The sequence below is a fragment of the Diospyros lotus genome, chromosome 11 (genome assembly GCF_014633365.1).
Source record: "Diospyros lotus cultivar Yz01 chromosome 11, ASM1463336v1, whole genome shotgun sequence".
Lineage (NCBI taxonomy): Eukaryota > Viridiplantae > Streptophyta > Magnoliopsida > Ericales > Ebenaceae > Diospyros > Diospyros lotus.
The window spans coordinates 9095794-9121189 of record NC_068348.1 but is presented as its reverse complement, the minus strand read 5'-3'; the positions used below and the strand labels follow the sequence as shown (position 1 = coordinate 9121189).

The 25396-nt window shown below is 37.0% G+C and overlaps 1 protein-coding gene across 2 annotated transcripts in view; it reads right to left on the bottom strand.

Annotated features, from left to right (window-relative positions):
• Window positions 1-4718: 4718 nt before the first annotated feature.
• Window positions 4719-25396, bottom strand: part of LOC127813768 (uncharacterized) — a 122628-nt gene continuing 101950 nt past the window's right edge. Inside the window, exons 25-28 of one of the 2 annotated variants that reach the window (XM_052354907.1) lie at window positions 15428-15534; window positions 10312-10427; window positions 5746-5795; window positions 4719-4938 (exon numbers count right to left, since the gene is read on the bottom strand). In XM_052354907.1, coding sequence (XP_052210867.1) covers window positions 5763-5795; window positions 10312-10427; window positions 15428-15534 — 256 coding nt within the window. In that variant the 3' untranslated portion in view covers window positions 4719-4938; window positions 5746-5762. Of the gene's footprint in view, window positions 4939-5745; window positions 5824-10311; window positions 10428-15427; window positions 15535-25396 lie in introns of both variants that reach the window. The other variant, XM_052354906.1, reaches the window with a different exon arrangement.

Below are 25396 nucleotides of genomic sequence, written 5' to 3'. Positions count from 1 at the left end.
AACAGTTGGATGTTAAGACAACATTCTTACATGGAGAACTTGATGAGGATATCTATATGCTGCAACCAGAAGGTTTTGAAGTTCTAGGCAAAGAAGACTATGTGTGCTTATTGAAGAAATCTCTATATGACCTGAAACAGTCTCCTCGGTAGTTGTATAAAAGGTTTGATTCCTTTATGATTAAGCACAATTTTAATAGATGCAGTTATGACAGTTGTGTCTATTTTAAAATGAACAAGAATGGGTCCTTTATATATCTACTTCTATATGTCGATGATATGCTAGTAACATCGAAAGATAAGGACGAGATAAGGAGATTAAAAGCTCAACTCAATAAAGAATTTGAGATAAAAGATTTGGGCACAACAAAGAAAATACTTGGAATGCAAATTTCAAGAGACAAAAAAATAGGTAAATTATATCTAAGTCAAAAAGGATACATTGAGAAAGTCTTGAATAAATTCAATATGTAGAAGTCTAAACCTGTGAATACTCCATTGGCCGCACATTTTAAGCTTTCATCGAGCTTATCTCCTCAGTCAGATGATGAAATTTACAAGATGTTGAAAATCCCATACTCTAGTGTAGTGGGTTGTCTTATGTTTTCTATGGTTTGTACACACCCAGATTTGGCTCATGTAGTGAGCATGGTTAGTAGATACATCGCTAACCCTAGTAAAGAACATTGGAAGACAGTCCAATGGATTCTTCGATATTTGCGTGGTATCGCTAATGCTTGTTTACAGTTCGAAAATACTAGAGATGAAGTTATTGATTTTGTTGATTCTGATTTTGTAGGTGACCCTAACAAAAGAAGATCGCTTACGGGATATTTGTTCACCATTGATGGTTGTGCTATCAGCTTGAAGGCTTATGGACACCGTTGCCCTGTCTATTATAGAAGCATAATGTATGGCAATTACTGAAGCAATTAAAAAATTTATTTGGCTAAAAGGGTTGATAGGTGAAATCAGTGAAGATCTTCATGACAATACAGTTTATTGTGACAATCAAAGTGTTATTTTCCTCACTAAAGATAAGATGTTTCACAAGAGAACGAAGCATGTTGATGTGCAATATCATTTTATTTGGGATATTATTGCTTGTGGTGAAGTTACTGTAAGAAAAATCAACACTCATGACAATCCTACATAAATGTTAACCAGGTCCCTACCTATTTCAAAGTTCGAGCATTACATGGATTTGGTTGGTATTCGTTAGGGAGATTGATTCTCTGTGATTTTGTTGGAAGAAAGAATTCAAAATAATTCTATTTATGGATTTAGAGTCAAGGTGAAGATTTGTGATAATTGTGACTTAAAATCCTCGTTTATCTATGATTAGATTTCTTAATTTAATCGAGACTATGATTTTGAATTTGACTATGATTATGATGTCGTCAAATTCAATTTTATGTGAAATTTATCTCATCTAGAGGAATATCCTCATACATCATCTTCTGATCAGGATACGATTTTCTGTATTCATCCATAGATGATTTTAGATCTATAAATAGTTGCCTAGATCACGTGAAATTAGACATAGAATGACACAAAGTTTGGTAACTCGCAAATCCCTTGGGAGGGTCTCTCGACGATGCCACGAGAGAGGCTCTCTTGGGGAGAAGGGGGTCACTCAAGTGTCTTCCATGTGGCTCATGGCTTTAGTGTCGTGATGGCTTGTGTGTGCCTTTCATGTAGTTTAGGGTCTCATTTGGCCACATGGTTGTCGTTGCATGATCATGTGTGAGTGGTCGTGTGCTTAGGCGCGCGGGCATGATGGGGCTCAGGGCCAAGTAACCCTCACTTGGCTATAGGACCGAGAGAAGGTATGGGCAACTTGTGGCTACCCTTTGGCCATGTAGGTGTATGGCTTGAGGCTTGTGGGGCTTGTGTCCTGTATAAGGATAGCCATCTTTTGACCGAGTAAGGGCATGCAAATGCGACTTGTGGTCGCATCTTGGTGTGCTTACGAAGGCTCGAATGACCCTCACTCAGGTGTACCCAAGTGGCCCTTCCTCAACCCCTTCTGGCCCTTTCTTTTGGCCGTTGGCCCATCTCGGCCTATTTTGACTTACTTTGGCTCCTGCAGCCCACCTCGGCTAATTTTTGATCTGGTTATACTATGGATTAGGCGTAACAAGGGGGAACTAGGGTTTTGCATTTACATATCCTCAAATTTTTTCCTTCTTTAGCTAGGGTTTGAACGTTGTTTTTGTCTTTTCTTGAAAGGTCTCTCAATTGGCTTAACTTCTTCCAAACTTCAATCAACTTGGCAGAGAATTAATCTGATGCTTTTTCATTAAAAAATCGTCCCCTTCTTAGGTGAAAATCTTCCCATGTTCTGTCTCGCTTCATCTTGGGTGGGAGCATCCATGATGGTTCCCTCTTTTTTTTTTTCTTTGTTATCTTCTTCTTTGTTTAATTCAAATAATCCAAGTCTTTCTGTTAATTATAGACCTCAATGATCATTAACACGTGACTAATATACCCTTCATAATGTTCTTACTTAGTCTCTAGTCAATTAGGGGAAATCAGATCTTCAAAATTAAACCACTTGGTATCACCATATCTCTAAATTCCACATTTAATCATCAACTTTTGATTTTTTTTATTGGTTCAAGTCCTCTGACACATGCCTAATATTATACAAAACCATGTTTTTAATCTCATGTAAATCAGACATCATTTGGTATATAAATAGCTTAAAAGTAGCGCACCAATCGCTTTCATGTCTATTAGAAGTTGGCTTTTTGTCCATCAGTTGACCATCAGCCACCTAATTCTTTGTTTAATTTCTCTGAAGCAGCGGCCATCAAACCTTGCCCCAAGTTGATGCGTCAAGCGTTTCTTTAATTTTTTTTTTTTTTGAGTTTTTCATTAATTGCCCTTAAACCCCAATCAACTTTGATAATCATCTTCCCTAGTTAAGATAAGTAATTATAGGGTGTTCACTAACATGCGCCTTGTTATGTTACTCGCATCAAGTAGCATAATATTTGTCCGCCGCAAGCAAATTGAGAGGGGGTGTGAGCCCTATAGAGTTTGGTGAGACCCACACACCACTCCTTGCAAGTCCATATCGGATAACATATGTTAGAAATAAACAGATCTATCACCAATGAGACAAATATCTCTAAACCTTTGGACTAAACAACATTAGAAAGAGAAATATCTGTAATTTCTTTTGTATTATGTTGTGAAAGCAACATTAAAAAAAATAGTCTTTGATAACTGAAAATAATGAGTTATTTCTCAACGATAAAAGTTAATAGTGAAAGAGGGATCATTTCTAAGATGGAGGGCTGCTTATTTTTACCTTTGAGCAACTTTTAACTTGATGTTTTAGTGGAGTAGTTATGATGAAAAAGTAAAATTATGCTTTATGAAACATTGTTTGTCCATCGCTCAAAAGAATAATTATATTTTAATAACACAATAATATCAAAGAGGCTCTTCTCCAAGTTGTTAATATAATGATGATGACATAAAAAGTAGTGACTGTGGATCACATTTAAGCGAGAGTGCTTGAAGGAAAGAGCTTCTTCGCCATAGAAGAAGAAGATACTGGTGGTTCGGTTCATCTTGAACCCAACAGACTGAATTTGTAAGGCATCGTGAGGAAGGTAGGGAGAGAGGAAGGCATTTTAAAAATTTTAACTACTGTCCCATATATAATAATAATATGAGAAAAACGATTCCATGTTTGTAGTGACTTAAGAGATGTTTACTCTGATTTTCAAAATCTCTGCAGCACCACCTGTATTCAGGCCAAACCTCAAGGGTAAAGAACACATTATTCCTAAAGTTTGTTAATTGGAGAAACCACCATATAGGATAAGTCACGTGAGGGCGTAAAGATGAGGTTCCCAAGATGGGTCCATATTTATTTGCATGAGGTACCGTAGGACTGAATGAAAATGCATTGTGAGGTAAAGGTAGGTCAGGTCTATATTTTGCTAACAAAACCTTTGTGATTATTAATAATAATACAACTTGTGCTGAATTCTGGAAACAAAATGAAGGAAGAGAGGATGTAACCCCCTATTCCACCGAAGTGGACAAACAACAGGGCAAAATGCACATATAATACATGACTTCACTATGAGAAACCCCACGGCATACACACAACATCCGCAAGGAAGAGAGAGAGAAAACTATCTCCGCAAAACATGGGCTCTTCTGAAATTTCTCAAGTGAATATTCATTCCTATATAATAGACATTATGAAGAGGAGGCATAATAGCCAGCCAAATACAGATCTCTCTTATCAATCTTCCAACTCCAAATTGTAATACAAATAAGGACTAGAGAAGAAGAGGGAGAGAAGAGGTCATAATGGCATATCTAAGAACCTTTACAACCTAAACATATTAGTCTGACAGCATGGCTTCAAAAACATATTTCTTAATTCTCAGTTTGCGAATATTCTGGCTTTGCTTTTGGATAAAAAGTCAAGCCACAGTGATGAGCTCAAGCTTACATCTTAGATAACTATGAAGAATAAAAAATATGACAGTGAACATAAATTCTACACCCGAATCGCTCCCTGCTCGTGCACTCGAAGATCTTCTACCGCATTGTTCAGGACTGACATGTCTAATAACCCAATACTGAAATAGGGTTGCCGGCTTTTCCGATCGCCAAATGGCAGGAAGGGCAGATATTTGCTTCGAACAGATAATGGAACTAAAATCAGGAAGTTAAATTTGAAACAAACCAGATGATTTCACTGAATGCTGTTGGTCAACTTGTTAAACTTTTCTGCAGTGGCTGGATGATTACTGTCTTCATACACCACGATCAGTGACCTGATGGCTCTGGATATCATGTATCTCTTTTGGTTTCCAGTGATATTATCTTGATCCTCACTTTGATTAGTTGTCTGCCCAAGTGACGAGCATAGCACCTTAAACCAATCCTCAAGAAAAGATGCTTTCTGTAAGAAACAAATGAAAATAAGCCATAAAAACATGGAACAAGCCTTCTTACTCTTTAATTCAAAACAAAAGATGAGAGGAATAGGATGCTTTCTTTTCCTTTTTTTCCTGCCTCTCTCTCTCTCTCTCTCTCTCTCTCTCTCTCTCTCTGAATAAATGGAAGTGAAGATAGGATTAATGTAAATGTATCCTAAGAAAAGGAAAATGCCATCATCCTCATCTGTTTATTTAGGGACGAAAGAAAAAAAAGAGTGTTTTGTTTGATTTTACCATTAACAAGAAAAGGGGGAAAGAACAAACGGGGTGTTGTTTTAAATGGGCTCAAGACTGATACTTGAAAGCCAAAAACATAAAAGAAAAAATTTCATCCCATTCCCTAGATTTTCAACGTTCATTTTGACAAAAATTACATTTGCTCTTTAATTTGTAGCAAGCAGGGAACCTCTCCATTCTTCGTGTCCCCAACTTCACATTTTGCTCCTGGTCCACCTTCACACCAAACTAATGGGTTGTAATACCAAGACAAATAAAACAAACACTATAATTTTGTTTCTTTTGATGTGAAAGTAGAAGGAAAACTGGATATTTTAGTCCAATAATGCTATTAAAACTTTAAGAAAACTCTCCATTCCATGCGGATGAAATACAGATTTTAGTCTACGACTGTAGCTGATATTACTTTAACCCAGGAAAATACCAAATAATATATCCAGTTATAATTATTAGCTCAAAAGTCACACGCAAAGAAATTTTATGTAATTTTTTCATTGTATTTAAATCAAAATTTGTAGATCAAGGGTACTTACTTTGGTAAGGAAATCTTTTATTGATTGATGATTGGCTTTTGAAGCAAGGCCTAGAACATGCAGCATTGTTGAGGTCAGCTGTATCAATGAAGAGAAAAAGATAAATAAAATAAACACAGATTCAAAATAAAGACGAAAAACAAGAGGATAGATACTTTTCTCAAGAAAATTTCATGCTGCCCTACACTTGTGGTTTCATTTTAACAATTTTCAAAACAAAGACAATGAAAATATAGGCAACTTAAATTTTTGGGCCAAAATTGATTTAAAAAAAAAATGGAGCAAATTAAATAAAAATTTAATTTTAAACTCTAGGCCTGGCCTCCGGCTGGCCCAGACAAAAATTTAACCACCTGCTATTTTAAAAAACAAATAGACTAAGGCAATAGGAAACTGTACTGTCACTGACTTGCAAGTTTCAAGTGCCGTGCGGCCTTAGCACTTCCCAATTTTCTGCCCCTCATGGAAACGCTAAGTCAGCCTTCCGTCTAGTTTAGTAGGCTAAGAAAATTGAACGACAAGAAACGAAGAAGGCAAGAACACAAAGAGCACAAGAGAGTTTGGGAGAATGCTTTTATGTATACACTTAGAACACTTTGAGGCTTGATGCCATTACAAATGGAGGCACCACCTATTTACAGTGATTGCCAAGTACGACGGACAGCTAGGATCATTTTGATCCAACGGTCTACATTATGGTTATAGAATTCTCTACAACTATCCAACAAAATATCTACCATAAAATATACAATGGACTAGCCTAGGATTATCTAGAATAATCTACCAAGTGTTGGAGCTTAGTTAGTCTCTAGAATGTGATATCATCTTCTAGTGAGCTCCATGTGTAGCAATTAAGGGTTCTGGTCTTGTTCCCAATCTCGGACAAGACTCAATCAGGATTGATTGATTGAAGGTTGATTGATTGGCTGTAAATATTTTCTAAAATTAGAATTGTATCTTCTAGATTTAGATTAGTATATCTCCAATTGATTTGTTGTATCCTAAATTTGTATAGTTTCCTAATCTAGGTTTAGAAATCTTTCCTAAACTAGTTTTTAGCAACTTCCTAATCTTGTAAGGAAGTCTGTATAAATTAGATTCTTCTCGTGAGAGATGAATAAAATTGAAGAGAAGCATTTTTCCTATTTTTCTTAACACCATGCACTATATTTGTCTAGAATCTTCTGGTTAGCTCAAAGACTCCACCATTCTAGATTTTTCCGTCATCTTGTGTTAGAAAATTGAGCAGGTCGTGACAGTAGGGTTCCCTCATTTTGCCATTTTGGCTGATTCACTCTCACATTAACTCTCCTATCTCACCATCTCTTTGCTTTCTCTTAAATTTGAACAGAAAAGATAGAGATGAGAAACAAACAAAGAGAGAGTTTTTGAAAAATGCCTCGATCACTAACTCATAAAAGATAGGAGGATCACATATTTATACAACTGACCTATCCCTCTAATAACACTTTAAACAAAATAAACTAACAACTACAAGTAGCAGCTATTACTAAACAAACATAACAGAAATTAATCAGCAACTCAAAAAGGCTTCAACCAGCCTTAATTCCTTCAACATTGCCCCTCAATGTAGACCTCCTAATCGTAGTAGAACACAACTGCTTAGCCTCATCTGAACTTGAACCTGCTGTCATAAGAGCATGAATAGGAGACCACCGGAGCCCAAGTTTGTTACATAGAAAAGAGAATCTATCCCTTGGCAACCCTTTGGTGAAAATATCTGCTACTTGATACAAGGTAGGAACATACCGAATCTCAATGTCTCCATTTTCCACCTTCTCTCGAACAAAGTGAACATCTATCTCAATATGCTTTGTACGAGAGTGAAATACTAGATTTTCTGCTATGCTCTTAGCTGCTAGATTGTTACACCACAAAACTGGAACATGTGATAAAGAGTAACCCAACTCAGTGAAGAGGGATTTTAACCACATAACTTCAGTTACACCTTGAGTTATAGCTTGATACTTAGCTTCTCCCACTCAGCGAGCAACAACAAATTGATTTCTTGAGCTCCATACCAACAAATTTGAACCAAAAAACACACAAATACCTCTTGTAGACTTTCTGGTTACCTTGTGACCAGCATAGTCTGTAACTGTGTAAACCGTCAAGGCCAAATCAGATATTGTAGGTGTAAACAACAGCCCCAAGCCGATAGTATCTTTCAAATACCGAAGTAAACATTTGCAAGCAGTCCAATGTTGTATTTTAGGAGCAGACAGAAATTGACTCAGCTTATTTACCACAAATGAAATATCTGGCCTAGTATAAGTCAAGTATTGAAGTGAACCTATAATGGTTCTATACAGTGACGGATCTAAGAAAACATCACCTTCATCAGTAAAAGAAACCCCCAAATTCACTAGTGTGTCACATGGCTTGCAATCTTGCATACCAACCTTGTGCAACAAGTCCACTGTATACTTGGATTGAGTGAGATACATTCCAGTCTTATCCCTAAATGCCTCAAACTCTAGGAAGTAATTAACCGAACCTAAGGTTTTGAGAGCAAAATAGGTATCCAAATCATGTATACAGGCTTTAAGAGCGGAGGGATTAGACCTCGTGATAAGAATATTGTCCACATACACCAAAAGGAATAGCACAGCCTTAAGGGTTCGTTTAATGAATAAGGATGCATCTGAGATTGACCGAATAAAACCCCAACCTTGTAAAGCTAGGCGGAACTTAGTATACCAAGCTCCTGGAGCTTGCTTTAGCCCATAAAGAGACTTTTCAAGTTTTCAAACATAAGATGGAAACTGAGAATCAATAAATCCTTCTGGTTGTGCCATATATACATCTTCGGTTAGATCTCCATTTAAGAAAGCATTGTTAATATCAACTTGTTGTATGTCTTAACCAAATTTTACAACCAAAGAAAAGAGAACTCTTATTGTTAGAGCCTTTACAACAGGGCTAAAGGTATTTTCATAATTTATCCTGGGTGTTTGTAAGAAACCCTTAGCTACCAAACGAGCCTTGTGTTTGAGAATGGATCCATCAGATTTATACTTGATACGAAACACCCATTTACACCTAATAAGGTTCATATCTGATGGAACCAAATCCCGAGTGTGATTAGACTATAAAGCAATGAACTCCTCCTGCATAGCCTTAGTCCAGTAAGGATCTAAGAGAGCTTCATGTACTGAGCTAGGTTCTAAGGTAGTTAACAACACATGAGGAGAAGTAGCCAAAGACTATTTAGCTTGAGATCGAGTAAGCATAGGATGAACTGAAGGAGCTGGAGGAAGTTTTTACTTTGGTACACGAGAAGATGGAGAAGGTTGACAGATATAATAACTAGAGGAGGATGAAGAAGAGTGCTGAGATGCTGCTTGGTTCTCCAAAGGCACTGGAGAGGTGTTGACTAAGCCACCACTACTAGTGTTTGACAAGGGAGGATCACATATTTATACAACTGACCTATCCCTCTAATAACACTTTAAACAAAATAAACTAACTACTACAAGTAGCAGCTATTACAAAACAAACATAATAGAAATTAATCAGCGACTCAAAATGGCTTCAACCAGCCTTAATTCCTTCAACATCTCTCTCACCTCTCTCTTGTTTTTCCCTTGTGTTTTCCCCCTGATATAATGATTTTCATAGGCTTTTGGTTCTTGGCTTCCTCATTTCACCAACAACATTGGTGAAACTTTGGGGGATTCGACAATTACATGGAAGAACAGATCCCTTCAACAGGTCAATGGAAGGTCAACTTCAAGGATTGTCATCCTTGAAGCCAGGTAAGTGATTCAATCCTTCCTCGTTTCAATTTGAATAATCCCAATTTGTATTTTTAGGTTCCCATCTCTTTTATCTTTCCTTTCTCTCTTTTATTTATTTATGTGTTTTACCTATTCTACTCTTCTTAACTCTGTCCGGCAGCACACTTTTCTGCTAATTTTTTCTTTGTTTTTCTAGGGCTTTGCATAGCAACTTGCTTGATTAGTAAAGCAAAAGAGTGACAAAACAGAGATGGTGATGGAGAGTGGTTGATGAAGACTAATTGTTAATTTTCAACAAATTGACGATGAAAGGCATCCCTTCGCTGGAAAGGGTGCAAAAGCATAGACGAGAGCCATTGGAGCTTACTAGGATGGCTCGCAAGATGGAGGGCAATAGTTGGGGGTTGAAGACAAAGCAGGGAGAGAAATAGAAGAGAGGGGAAAAGATGAGAGAGAGCAGAACATTGGTGACGTAGTCACTAGGGGGAGGAGTTTCACAAAAGAAGAGAGGTAGGAGTGAGAGGAGAGAGAAGAAATGTAGTTTGCGCATTCAAAAAATTTTAACAGTAGTTTTTTCAAGAGAGGGTATGTAGTAGATAAAGTTGAAAGAGATCTTTCCCATTTCTAATGAGTTAAGAGTGACTGCGTCTTTTTGCTAAACCTTAAAGAGGTACCACATGTAATTTACCCTAAAAAAAGCCAATATTTTCAATCAAACAATCCAATATAAAATACTGGTATGGTCTCATAATCTACATGAGGCTAATTAGTAGTGCTAAATGGGAGTTGGTTTCAAGAGCTTGACCTGTTTCTCAAGTGCAATTCTGTATTTGAAGTTTGATGGTGTTATCTGGTCTGAACTTAAGTTCTCAATGGTAAGTTCTACACCCTGAATGACATCCGAGAATGATTCTCCATACTCTGCAGCAGAAAGAGAAATGACAGTTTCATTATCATACATTTCTGCATTTAAAATAAAAAGGAAAACAATTGTTAATGAAATAAAGAAGAGATACATCAAATAAATGCAACAGAAATAATTTTACATGAATAAGTAGTTGCCCATATTGAAAAAGGAAAGAATATTAATTCATTAAAAATGCAGGAGCAAATACTTGATTAACTATCTGGCTTCTAATTAATATTAAAAGAACATTTATGATAGACAAGAAAATTCTGATTTGTTATATTACTGGCATACAAGCACCAGGAAAATAAGTTACTGCCACATGAAATCTGTAGATGAGATCCAAATCATCAGATATTTCTTTTATTATCTCAAATTTAGATTATGGTGTGGTGAAATTAGCCTCATGCACAAATAACTCTACAATTTATTTTCAATGCAACTAAATGTTCACCATTTCAATCAATATTTAAGTTCATATAACTCATATTTTTAATGCATTTCGAGCCTTAGCACAATCTTCTATTAGGTTGAAATTCAATTCAGTAATAAAAAGTACACTGATGCATCTGTATGCATACAATAATTTCTAGGCCAAGAACCTCAAGGCCAGAAATAAACTTGATAAACAAATTGTTGAAGAAGATAAAGAAGAAAATTAAGTTATGACCGAGAGGGTAAGAAGACAAGATGATAGAGATAAAGATGAAATAGACATCCAGTTGGGAGGATAAGGATATTCCTTAAAACAGATAAGGAAATCCTAATACAAGTTTGATTCTAATCTAAACATGTTGTAATCTAATCCTACATATTAGGACTGTAATCTAGTCCTAAACATTAGGAGAATTCTTAAGAACTTTTGTGTATATATTTGCATACCGTGAAGCAATGAATACCTAGGAAGTTTATTCCTCTCATTACAAACTTCCATTACCATATTTTTCATGGTATCAGAGCCACTGTTCGTTGGCAGAATCTACTACCTATTCCCCTTTTCCCCAGTTTGAAGACTCCTCTAAGCTCACAGTATGATTGAATCTCAAACAACAAGTGAAGCTTCAACCAAGTTACCTCCTCTAGCAAGGAATACTCAAGTTCCACTGTCTCCAATCACCCTTGACAATCATTCCCTCCAGATCACTCAACATAAGCTAAATGGAACCAACTTTAGAGAATGGTTCCAGTCAGTCTTGCTAGTAATCCGGGGAAAGGCAAAGATTGGATACCTAACCGGGATAGCCTCTAAGCCAAGCACAAGCTCAACAAACTATGGTGTGTGGGAAGCTGAAAATTCTATTGTGATGGCATGGATGATCAATTCTATGGAACCAAAGATTGGGAGGACATATTTATTCTACAAGACAACTCAAGAGATTTGAAAAGTTGTCCAAGAAATTTACTCAGACATGAAAAATATTGCCCAAAGCTTTTAGATCCGATCTACAATTCGAACAACTAGACAAGGCAATAATTCAATCATTGCATATTACAATGCCCTGACAAAATTGTGGCAGGAGATGGATCTATTCCATGAGATTAAATGAGAATGTGCTGGAGATGGGAAGAAATATAAAAAGATGATAGAAAAAGAAAGGGTGTTTGATTTTTTGCATGGACTGAATGGTGATCTTGATGAAGTTAAAGAGCAGTTATTTGGAACCAAACCCTTTCCATCAATAAGAGAAGTTTTAGCAGAAGTCAGGAGAGAAGAGAGCAGAAACAGGGTGATGTTGAATCCTTTAGGGCTGCCCAATTCTAATGCAGGTTCACAAACATCAGGTTTGGTTTCCTCAAGGATAAAACCACCTAGTTCATTCAAAGGAGAACCCTAGACAAAAGACAAACCATGGTGCGATCACTACAACAAGCCGTATCACACCAAGGAAACCTGCTAGAAGACACATGGGAAACCAACAAATTGGAAGCCTAGAAATCAGAGGAAAGGAAATCAAACAGCCTACGGAGGAGAGGTAGAAACTAGAAAGACAACCAAGTTGGTTCCATCTGCAGATCAATTGGAGATTTTATAGCAACTGTTGGGCCAATCTAAGGTTACCAAATCGGAGACAATAAAAACTCCTAATTCGGTTGTCTCTCTTGCCAAACAAGGTATTCCTAGACAGTCTTTAATCTCTTTCAAATTCCCTATAGATTGCTGGATAATAGACACAGGTGTCTCTGATCACATGACCGGATCTATTGAGGTTCTAACAACCTATGAACCTTGTTCTCAAGGCTTAACCATCTCAATCGCTAATGGTACTACGACCATTGCTCAAGGGAAAGGTACAGCTTGTGTGGCAGGTTTGAAATTGAAATCAGTCCTATATGTGCCTAATTTAAAGTGCAATATACTGTCAATGATCAAAATATCTAAAGTTTGGATGGCCTAATCGTTTGTGTCATAAATGGATGCTAGAATTTGAGACAATAGAAGATAAAAAAGAATTATGTAACTTAGAAAACCTAGAGGTACCAATAGCTCCTTTCACATAATATAGGCCCTCTTTCTTCTCAGCATTGCCAATCAACCTCACTGAAATTAGGTTCTGAAATACACAATGAGTTGGAGAGAAAATTACTTTACAATTCATGTCTTTAGTAATTCTGTTGATGGACAAAATATTGCATCTCGATGTAGGCACATATAGGACAGATTTCAACCACAAATTATCTAGATATACCCAACCTTCCCCCTCAGCATAGGAGATTGTACCATCTGCCATAGTTACCCTTATATCTCTCTCACATTGTTTGTAATCAGCCATTCCATGTAAGGATCCGGTCATATGGTCAGAAGCCCTGCTATCCACAATCCAATCATTCATATTCAGCAATTTAGAGAGGTAGCAATTATGAAAATTACCTTGTTTCGCATGGGAGGCTGTTGGATTAGGTACTTCTACATTTGTAACCCTTGTTTGGTTCAAAACCTATTGCAAAAATTCTAGTTCATCTGGAGTTAATGTAAAATTTGCAACTTTACCTTCTTCAGCATCTACTACATAGGTTGTTTGTTGCTTCTTCTAACCATTTCCTTTCCAATTGACTGGCTTCCCATGTATTTTCCAGTAAGTTTCTTTGGTATGGTAGGGCTTGTGGCAATGATCACAGCATTGCTTTTCTTTCTAAGAATCTCCACGAGTTGGTGTTGTTCTTGGTTTAAAAATAGCAAAGACTGAACTACTTTGGTTATTAATCTCAGGTGATGCATGGAGCATGACCTCCTTTTGACTTTCTTCCCTCCAAACTTCAGCAAAAGCCTCCCTAATAGATGGAAAGGGTTTTGTTCCTAACAACCTTTCTTTGACTTCATCTAAGTCAGAATTCAGCCCATGTCGGAAGTCAAACACCCTATCTTTCTCTACTATTTTAGAATACTTCACCCCATCCTTTGTACACTCCTAACTGATGTCATAAAACAAATCCATCTCCTGCCATAATTCAAATAGCATGTTATAGTAATCAGTCATCGAATGGTTACCTTGGCGAGTAGTTCTTATGGTTGATCGAACTTCAAAACACTGTGCTATATTCTCCATGTTTGAGTAAAGGCTTTGAACCACCTCCTATACTTCTTTTGTTATTTTGTAGAACAAATAGGTCCTCCCTATCTTTGGCTCCATGGAATTGATGAGCCAAGCCATTACTATGGAGTTTTCAACATCCCATGCTTCATAATTTACAGCTTTAGGATTTGGTTTTGGAATTCCCCCCCGTTAGATATCCCACTTCCCCTTTGCCTTTCATAACTAACAGAACCGATTGAGACCATTCCCGAAAATTGGTCCCATTGAGTTTATGTTGAGTGATTTGAAGGATGTGGTGATCTAAGAAAATAGGGGCAGCAGTTGGGACTACAAATCAAGAGGTTGTAGGGCAAGTAGTTGAGGCTTCACTAGTTGGTGAGGAACTAGCCATCTTGAAGTAGTTTGGTGTGAAAAAAGAAGTATGCAATTTACCGGAAACCAGGCTCTAATACCATGAACAAACTTAGAGAATTTAGGATAATACCCTCTAAGTAATAGGGTTGTAAAATACCAACTGCTTCACACTAATTCTCTGTTACATGGTTCCTTTAAATACAACAAATCTATCTAAAATTTAGGAGTTTAAAATACAAAAAAACAATAGAAAAGGAGAGAAGTTTTCTCCTAATTTTTCTCCTAATTCTTGGGCACAACTCAATCTTTATCTTCTTTCATTCAACCTCATCTTCTTGGATTTATTCAACCTGATTTGCTTCCTCTTTTTTCGGTTTTATCTCCTTTCCACCGAGATTTCTTCCTCAACATGTATCAAAGATGTTTCCTAGAATTTTCCAAAAAATTTCAGTAGAGCTTCTCCTTTGAAATGAGAGAAAATGTAAATCTGTAGCCAAAGAGATTTCCTGGTAATTATTGTTGAAATTCACAAGCCTTAGAATAATTATGTTTCGTCTTCCTATTCCCTTTGTTCTCCGTTATTTTTCTAACTTCTGTGTTCTTTTCTTCTCTACTTCGTCAACTTTCTGGGATATGATAATGTATCAGTTTGATACCCAGGACAAATTTGGACAGATGTTTTAATTAGCGAGATGATACAAAGTCATTTGGAAAGAGTTAGATAGACCAAATTCAGTCCCACGAAGATTTCATATGGGTCTGGATAAAACAATGGGCTTAAAAGAGAATTATTTTTTTAACTTGAAAGCAAAGCTTCAGAAGTCAAAGGACAAAACAAAGAAAGAATATAATACATCAGGACCACATTTCAAACAGGGAATTATATGGGCCGGAATACAACAATATGGTCCTAACAAGCATTACATGAAGGGTACTATTCAAGCAAAGTTTATATGCAAAGAGTTGAATTATTCATAATGGCCCTAAAAAGCACAATATATGAAGACAAAATGCAAAGAATCTGCTTAATTATTGATACTAGCAAATATTAATCTTACCAATCCAAAAAGAAATACCATACATTTCAAACATTGAAAATGGAAATTCAAGTAAACAATACTACTAACCAAGTATATTTGCTGGCACAGCCAAAGCAGCAGCAGCTTGGATCCTGATCTTATAGTTTGGAGAATCACGGAGTAGTAGTAATAGAGTACTAAAAACAGAAGGAGCCCTGCAAAACAGTGATTATGTAGACTGATACCACCTCTTATCCCACCCAATAGAACATACTTTTAATAGAATTCTAGGGACTGCACATCATATAATTCTAAAATTTTAAAACTTACCACATTATCAAAGTAAATCAACTTCAGGAACAGAATTTCATTCACCTTCTATTTATGACCTACATACTTACATCTACTCTATTATTTAATCAAACACCTCATTTTGGTGTTACCAAGATGAGAACCATGCCATACTTTTGAATTCCCGAAAAGCCCTTCATTCTGATTGCACACAATTCTGTTATCTCTTTGCTTCTTTTTTCAAGTTGGGTTAATAATGTGAAATTACCCAAATTCTATTTTATGTTCATTTTCTTTACCCTATAAAGATTCAAAATTTTTGAACTTTGGATTATTTAAAAGAAGAACCTGAAAATTCTGTTTGAGATTTGAATGTCACTGTTTCAAACTTTGAATTATTTAAAATTCACTTCCGAAATTTGAATTCAGCCTCTATAATCTTTTGTTAAGATCATAATTTTACTTATTTTATTGATAATTACTGTTGGAAAAATGAGATTTTCCTGTATTGGTTTGCTAACTGCACATGCAGCATATATATATATATATATATAATTTTACTTATTTCATCATCTGTAGCTTCACTGAGCTTGTTGTCAACCTCAATTGGCATATCTGCAGGCTTGCATCTTGTCTGTCCAGTCTCATTGAGTAGGTCAAGAACATATTTTTGCAACAAGATTCCTTTTGTTGACCGTGCTACCTCTATTCCCAATAAGTATCGTAATCACCCCAAATCCTTAATCTCAAATTCCTTAGGAATTCCCTTAGGGCTTTTTCTTCCTTTTCATCATTACCACAAACAACAATATCATCCACATAAACAAGGTGTGGTCCCCTTGACTTTGTCAATACCCCATTGCCATCATTGCTTTTGTAAATCTATTGAGCCAAGCCTTGGCAAACTGCTTCAAACCATAAAGTGCCTTTCTGAGTCTACAAACCTTCCATTTTGTGTCAGTGTCAAACCTTGGGGGGGGGAACCATGTAAATTTCTCCCTCGAGATCCCCATGTAGGAAAACATTCTTCACATCAAACTGGTACAAATTCCAATCAAAATTCGCTACCAATGATAGTAAGATCCTCACGGTATTTATCTTAGCTACCGGTGCAAATGTGTCTTCATCGTCAACACCATACGTCTGAGTGCACCCTTTTGCAACAAGCCGAGCCTTGTATCTCTCCAAAGACTCATATGTCTTGTATTTTACAAAAAACACCCATTTGCAGCCAATCGATTTTTTTTCTCTTGGTAGATCAACCACCTCCTACGTCTTTTTTTTTTTTTTTTTGTTTCAGTGCATCCATTTCCACTTTCATGGCATGTCTTCACTCCTCACTATCTAATGCCTCAAAAACAGTCTGTGGCATCTTAATTGAGTTGAGATAGGTAAGGAAGCTTTTGTGTGAAGGTGAAATTTTATCAAAAGTCACAAAATGGGATAAATGGTGGCTTGTGCATTTCTAGCTGCCTTTTCTAAAGGCAATGGAGATATCAAGATCATTTTCATTGCCAAGTGGCTCTAAGAGGGGAAAATCATGGTTAGAGTCAATAATAGGTGGGGGAGAAGTACAAAAACTCTATGTGTACCCCAAGGTCAGAATCCGGTTTGGACAGTTAAGTGTGCTTTCGTGAGGCCATAATACTCTTTCTTCTTGAATAGACGAACTCAATAGGTGGCCTCTGTTTAGGTTCCAGGAGTGTAGGCGGAGGAGAAGCAGACTTGGACTCAATCTGTGGTTCAATAGAAGAAATTGATGACTCAAGTTGGGGAAGCGAACTAGGTAGTGGCAAGAAATTAATCCAATCATGGTCTTCTAAAGGTGGTGGTGGTTCCCCCTGAAGACCATGATTGTCAAAGAACTGCTTGTGTTCAACAAAGGTAACATCGGCTGAGACAAAGGTTTTTTGAGGAGAGGGGTGGTAGCACTTATAAACCTTGGAATACCTGATAAAAACACATTTGAGAGCCCAGGGGTCAAGTTTGCTTCGATTGTGGGAGTAAAGATGGACAAACATGACGCAACTAAAGACCAAAGTGGGTAGGAATGCAAAAGTGGTGATATGGGGATAGAATTGTGAGAACATGTGCCAAGAACTCTGAAAGTCCAGAGCATGAGAGGGTGTAAAATTGATCAAATGAGCAGCAATAAAAACAACTTCCCCCCAAACAAAGTTGAGGTGATTACACCTTGTTTGTACATCACTCGGCCACAGGGAGAGTGACTGTATTGCTTGTATATGTGGATGATATTATAGTAACAGACAATGATATGGAAGGAATGGAAACTTTGAGAGGTCGCTTGGTCAAGGAATTTGAGATTAAGGAGTTGGGCAAATTAAAATATTTTTTGGATATTGAGATGGCTCATTCTGAGCAAGGAATTTTTATCTCTTAGTAGAAATACATACTTGACTTTTTGACCAAAACTAGCATGTTGGGAAGTAAGGCAATTGACACACCTATTGAACCTAATCACCAGCTAAGAGATGTCCTAGAAGATGGTGCAGTGGATAAAGGTTCCTATTAGAGGCTATTGGAAAAGCAAATTCCATAAATTTATGGGATTGATTATCAATCCCAATTATCCCACAATCTGTGAGATTGATTATAATCAATCTTATCCCACAATCTATGGGATTTATGGAATTGATTATAATCAATTTTATCCCACAATCTATGGGATTGATTATAATCAACCCTAATTGTTGAGATTGATTGATTGACGTAAATTAGTAATTGATGTAATTAGGATTCCTTCTTTTTTCCTTAGTTATAAGAATTTGATTAATTTCTTTCTCCTATATATATTGTAACCATTCCTAGTGAAGATTAGAGATGTATATTCCAAATTTTCTCACAATTGTTCATGGTATCAGAGTCGTGAAGTATCCTCCAACCTACAATACACATTGACCCAAACACAGAACCCCTGGCCCAGCAACAACAATGGTGTTGACTGGTCTAATAACCACCATGGCCCACCGACCAGCTCTCCACCGGTGGAATCAGGGCCGACCCAAACATAAAGCCATATATGCCATGGCATAAGGCCCCCAAAATTGAAAGGCTCCAAATTTTAAAAATTTGTAATATATATTTTTTATTTTTTAATAATAAATATTTTATTAAAAAATTAAATACAAAATATTATAAATTTTGTTAACTTCCCTTCACCATTTTTCACTTTTTCACCATTGCACTGATCTTCTTAAAGTTTCAAAAAAAATTAGTTTTGTTTTTCTTTGTTTATTGTAGTAAGTTATTTGGTTTTTTTTTTTTCCTTATTTTTGAGACATTATATTTTAATTAAAAATTTCTTATCGTTAAGAGATTATTATATTTTGTAGTTGATTGAATTTTAACTTTTTTTTCTTTTTTTTTTAATAAAATGATGAAATATTTGTGTAAAAATATATATTATTTATTTTTTTATAAAAAAAATTAATATTCGAAGGTCTCAACAAATTTTTTGCCTAAAGCCCCTAGTTTCGTTGGGCTGGCTCTAGGCAGAATCCTCCATGTTTTCAACCCTCAACTCCCACACTGAACAAAACACTGACCCAAACACTATCCCAACACCTCCTTCCCTCAATCCCAGATAGACAACCCACTTTTAGATATTGTACCTATGTTTGGGGAAATCTAACATGGAGAAGTAAAAAGCAAATTGTGGTAGCTAAGAGTAGTGCAGAAGCGGAATTCTAAGCTATGGCTCACGATATTTGTGAAAAAATTTGGGTGAAAAGAGTATTAGTCGAGTTGAAGATACCTTATGAGGGATTAATTCAGCTACTATGTAATAGTCAATTTGCCACCAGTATTGCCAAAAAACCAGTTCATTGCGACCGAACAAAGCATGTGGAAATAGATCGGAATTTCATTAGAGAAAAAATAAAAAGGGATGTAGTTAAACCTGTTTACATTCCTTCTAATTTACATACTGTTGATATCCAAACTAAAGCACTACCAAGGGAACATTTTGAAGATTTGAGTTGCAAGTTGTATATGATAAATATTTACAACCCAGCTTGAGAGAGAGCATTGGAATTCTTTGCTGTAAAGTTTGTTGGATAATCAATCCCACAACCTATGGGATTGATTATCAATCCCTCAATCTATGGGATTGATTATCAATTATCTCACAATCTAATGGATTGATTATAATCAATCTTAATTGTTGAGAGCATAGCTACCTAATACGCCCCACCCCCTTGAGCACCGCATTCCAATACGCGCGCACTGGAACGCGGTGCATTTGCATCTTGGAACGCTTGGGGACGCATCCCAGTTCTCCGATAATGAAGACCCGGGTCCCTACTGCTATCTTCTTCCTCTGTCTCTACACTGATATTGTCTTCTTCCTTTCTCTCTACATCAGCTCATGGTTTTTGTCAAGAAGGGGAAGCAGCGACGAGGATCAAATCTGTATAAGTTCTGAAGAGAGGTTGTAGCAAGTTCCCCACCATTCGAGCTTCTCATCTCCAAATAGAGGTGACTACGAAATATGGATGATGATGGACAACAAATCTTTCAAGCTTCTTCAATGATGGAGTACTTCAAGTCGCAAGTTGTAGAAGATGAAGATGAGGTTCCTTCTTCCACTGTGAGGCTTCAAGTTGTAGTAGCTGGTGGGTCTACTCTGTAGAGAGGCACAACCACCTCTCGTGAGTTATGCTTCACTTTTTGGTTTTTTGACTTTTTAGCTGTAGTTTTTATTGGGACTCCACATCCCATAATTCCCATTGTAATTTCTAGAAATACATATGGAAAACATCTCATTGCATATTAAAATAACGTCAAATATAAATTTATAAATTAAATAAAAAATAAAATTTATTTTGTAAAATAATATCAAATATAAAATTTCTAAATTACTAGCCTTAGTTACATTAAAAACATAAATTTATTTCATTAAACAACATCAGTTATGTGAGTTATAGATTAATTTATTAGTTATGTGATATAAATTTATTTATTAGTTCCTATTTCCTAATTTATATGGTCAAAAAATCTAAGATATTCATTAAAAAATTTATATATTCATCGGCGTTCCACTTTAGCGCACCAAAGTGTACCATGACCTCAAGTGGCAAACCGATGAAACCTACCCCCACATATCGCGTCCCGAGAAAAGTGGCGTACCATGTCCTCGTACTGCATTCCACGTACCGAGCATTCAATGAACTAGGTAACTATGGTTGGTAGTGATTAATTGATATAATTAGGATTTTTTTTTCCCTTAGTTATAGGGATTTGATTGATTTCTTTCTCCTATATATATTGTAATCAAGTGGAAGAGAAATTTACCAAGTTTTCTCACAATTATTCAACATAAAATATACATTATATATCAAACCACAACAATCATTAAAAAGGAAGGCAAAAAAACGGCAACAATCAATGTTAATGAAACCCAAAACATTTATACATATTCATTTATCAAAATATATGACTAAAAAATTGATACAGTTAACAATTACAGAAGGGAAGTATTGCAACTAGAAAAAGCCACTTATTACAACCAATAGTTATGAATATTGATCCATATCAACCAAAAAATAGATACAAAGAAAAGACATGCACCATCCTAACTTCTGTACAAATCAATAGGTCCTTATCGAGATTTTTCTTTTTTAATGTATCACTTGACAGTAGTCACTTAGGATGTTTAATTTCTTTCCAAATTCATTTTAATTAAAATGAGATCTATAAAATATCAATTTTGGGGAAGATAACTGGTTGGATCTGTCTATCCTAAAGGAGAAGTTTAAAAGGCTTTTCTAGATCTCTGAAAATAAGAATTGTTGTATTTCGTCTATTGGATCTTTGGTCGGGTTCGATATGGGTTTGGAACTTGTGTTGGAGGAGGTCCTTATTCCAGTGGGAATCTGTGCATTTGGAGGATTTTATGCAGTTAATTTCAATGCAAAATTTCAGAATTGACTCAGAAGATGGAATTTTGTTGGTCCTTGGCTCAGATTGGTGATCTGTTGGTTTGTTCATTATGCCTCCAATTAGAAGAGAATGCAGTTTTCAACAGGGGTCTACAAGCTTTGGGGTCGGTTAGGAATATATGGTTTATTCTCGCCTAGTCTAAAGTGGAAGTTTTTATATGCTTAGCTCTCCTTAACAAAATTAACATCAAAGAGAATATGGTCAAGAAAGGGGCTCTAAATATTGATAATATTGGTTGTCCTTTCTTGGCCACTTTGATGAATATGTGGATCACCTTTCCTCCATTGTGAGGTAAGTTGGAGTTTCTAGTGAGAGGTTTTTCAAATTTTTTTTTTTTCGCGGGGGGGTTGTTATGTTGGACAACTCCCAAAAATACCTTGGAAATGGTTGATCAATGAGGTTATGTCTGTGAGAAAACTATCAAGAGACTTTGGTTCTCTTTTAGTGGATTGCGGACTTTATGGCTTGAGAGAAGTAGAGCAGTGTTTGACAATGTTTTGGTTCCTGTAGGAGATCAGAATGAATCTCTTAGATAATAAGCATGTACACGGTTACATCCTCTTATAGAGGAAAAGATTACAAGATAAGGAAACTAGCTATAAGGAAACTAATCTAATTGCAAAAAGGGCAAGATACATAAAGATAAATATGAACAAGTTTAGGAAAGTTTCCTAAGTCTGATTTAGGAAGTATCCTAATTTAGAATTGGAAGCTTTAAAGGATCTCTTTCTCGCAATATTCCCGTAAACCAACACTCCCCCTCAAGCTGGCGAATGAATGTCTATCATTCTCAGCTTGCTTATTAGAACTTCAAATCTCTTTCTAGCTAGCCCTTAAGTCAACACATCAGCCACTTGATTTTTAGATGATACATAGGACATCCAAATTAGACCAACATCCAACTTCTCCTTTATGAAGTTCCAGTCTATCTCTAAATGCTTAATCATGTCATGCTATACAGGATTGTGAACAATATTAATAGCTTATTGATTGTCACAAAATAGGTCAATAGTACATTGGATCTTGATCTTCAAGTCTTCTAAAACAATTTGTAGCCACAACAATTCACACAACCCAAGGGCCATGGCTCTAAATTCTGCCTTCGCACTAGATCTTGTCGCAACACTTTACTTTTTACACCTCCAAAACACAAGATTTCTCCCCAAAAATACACAATATCCAGTGATGGATCTACTATCAACCATGGAACCATCATAATCTGCATCAGTGAATCCTTGCACATTTAGTTTAGTCTCAGCCTTAAACAAAATGCCTTTACCTGGTGTGACTTTTAGGTAGTTCAGGATCTTCCTTACAGCTTGCATGTACTCCTCGGTTGGGCTATGCATGAACCTGCTTACTAGGTTGACAATAAAAGCAATGTCAGCCTAGTATGCGCGAGATAGATCATCATGCCAACAAGCCTCTGGAACCTTCCTCTATCCACTACCTTCCCCTCTGCATTCTCCTGCAATCTAAGGTTAGGATCCACAGATATACTAGACCCCTTCCCTCCTGTCATTCTTGTTTCAGCCAACAAGTATATACTTACGTTGAGATAGGAAGATTCTAGCCTAAGAGTAAGCAACCTCTATCCCTAGAAAGTATTTGAGCACCTCAAGGAAGATCTACTGTTCTTCATCACCATTTCTGGTCACCAATATATCATCAACATATACTAAGAGAGCTGTAACCTTTTCACCTGAATGTTTCAAGAAGAGGGTGTGATCCCCTCTACTTTGGTAGTATCCCATAGACTTCATTGCCTTAGAAAACCTATCAAACCATGCCGGGGGGGGGGGGGAGGGATTGTTTGATCCCATACAAGGCCTTTTTAAGCTTGCACATTGTACCTGCTTCTCTTCCTAAAAACCAGGGGGCAATTCCATGAATACATCCTCCTCTAAATCCCCATGTAAGAAGGCATTCTTTACTTCTAGTTGCTGCATCTTCCACCCAAAATGAGTTGCTAGGGATATGAGAATCCTTACAGTGGTCATTTTTGCCATGAGAGCAAACGTCTCAAGATAATGTATGCCATAGGACTGATTATAACCCTTAGCCACTACCCTAACTTTATACCTCTCCAATGTTCCATCAACTTTATACTTCAAATTAAATATCCATCTGCAACCAATTGCAGTGACTCCCTTAGGTCTAGGCACCAACTCCCACGATTGATTCTTACATAAAGTATTGAGTTTTCCTAAGATTAGTCCTATGGCTCAAAAGTATTTCAAGACTAGAAGAAAGCAAGCCTTACGAAGACCGGTTATTAAAAGTAGTTAGGTGTTTTGTAACGGTAACTACCGGTTAGTTAGGTTATCTCCTGTAATACTCGCCTCTATATTCTATAAATAAATGGCCAGTGTTGAGATTTTTACTTATGATTCATTGTATCTTGTGATCATGTACTGTGAGAGAGAAAAGACTAGCATTAACCTTTCTAATCTCTATGAGGACAGCTTGGTAAAAGACCTATGTGTGTGCGATGTACCGATTGTTTCAAGATAGTGGAAGCCATAAGCCCTCTGTTCAATCTGGACGTAGGATTCATCGGTCCTAAGGTGATCTGAATCAGGATAAATCCCTCAACTTCTTTGTGTGTGTATTGTAATGTTCTTTCCTATTCCTATTCTATCATTCCTTTGAGAGTTCTATGTGTTCTTGAGAGATTGAGTCAGAGTGTGGGACGTGTAGTGGTTCAACAATCTGGTATCATAACCAAATGATAGACCACCGATTCACTGGACATACCAAAGGCGTCCAAGAAATCAAGGATAATTTTGGAATTAGGAAGATGAGCTGTTAGATGAGGGGTAGAGTAGGAATTGCAAGGTTGTGTAACAACCTGCTTGTGCGGATTCCAATTCCGTTAGAGAAGAAGGAATAAAAGAGAGGTGCTGGTGGTGAGCATGGGGTGTGAAGAATTTTCCAGAAGTAAGAGAGATCAAGGGCCTCTCGAATTGCTCTGTTTTTTTTTCTTCTTGGGCTGTAATCGGTTGGGACTTTGCTTATTGAATCAAGTATTCTTACAATTCTTAGAATTCTATCATTTTGGTATCAGAGCATTGCGATCCCAATGGTGAACTTAACGGATCGAGTGGGAGATTTAGAGAAGGGGTTGGATAGTGTACAACTAGGCGTGGACACTATGAAGAGTGAATCGAATGCCATGAGAAGTGAGATTCGATCGATGGAGAAGAACGTTGCTTCCTTGTTGGAACAGTTCGAATGGATGAGAGCGAGATGGGAGGAGCAACAACGAGAAAGGAAGAACAAGGAGAAGTGGGGAGAACAATCACCGGGGGTAGGTGACTCGGAGGCGACGCCCGAGGCGGGTGGGAGGCGAGCTGAAACGGAGGGGGTTGAGGGTGGCTAGCGATTAGAATCTCGCGGACGCCGGCTGGAAATGCCACTCTTCGATGGAGGTGACCCAGATGGCTGGATTTTCAAAACCGAGCGGTACTTCACGATGAATGGGCTGACTGATATAGAGAAGGTGGATACAGCAGCTGTATGTTTGGAAGGACTTGCCCTCTCGTGGTTTCAGTAGGAAGAAAAAAGGCAGAGAATGAGGACTTGGGAGGATTTCAAGCTATTGTTGCGAAACCGATTCCGACCCACTCAAGAAGGGTCGGTAGAAGAGCGATTTTTAGCTCTTCGGCAGAGGGGGTCTGTCTCGGACTACCGTCAAAGCTTTGAGGCACTGGCATCGCCTTTGGAGAATCTGCCAGAAGTGGTGCTGGAAGGGCACTTCATCAACGGTCTCAATCCGGAGATCAGGGCTGAGTTGAGGGTGTTGAGGCCAAGGTGTTTGGAGCA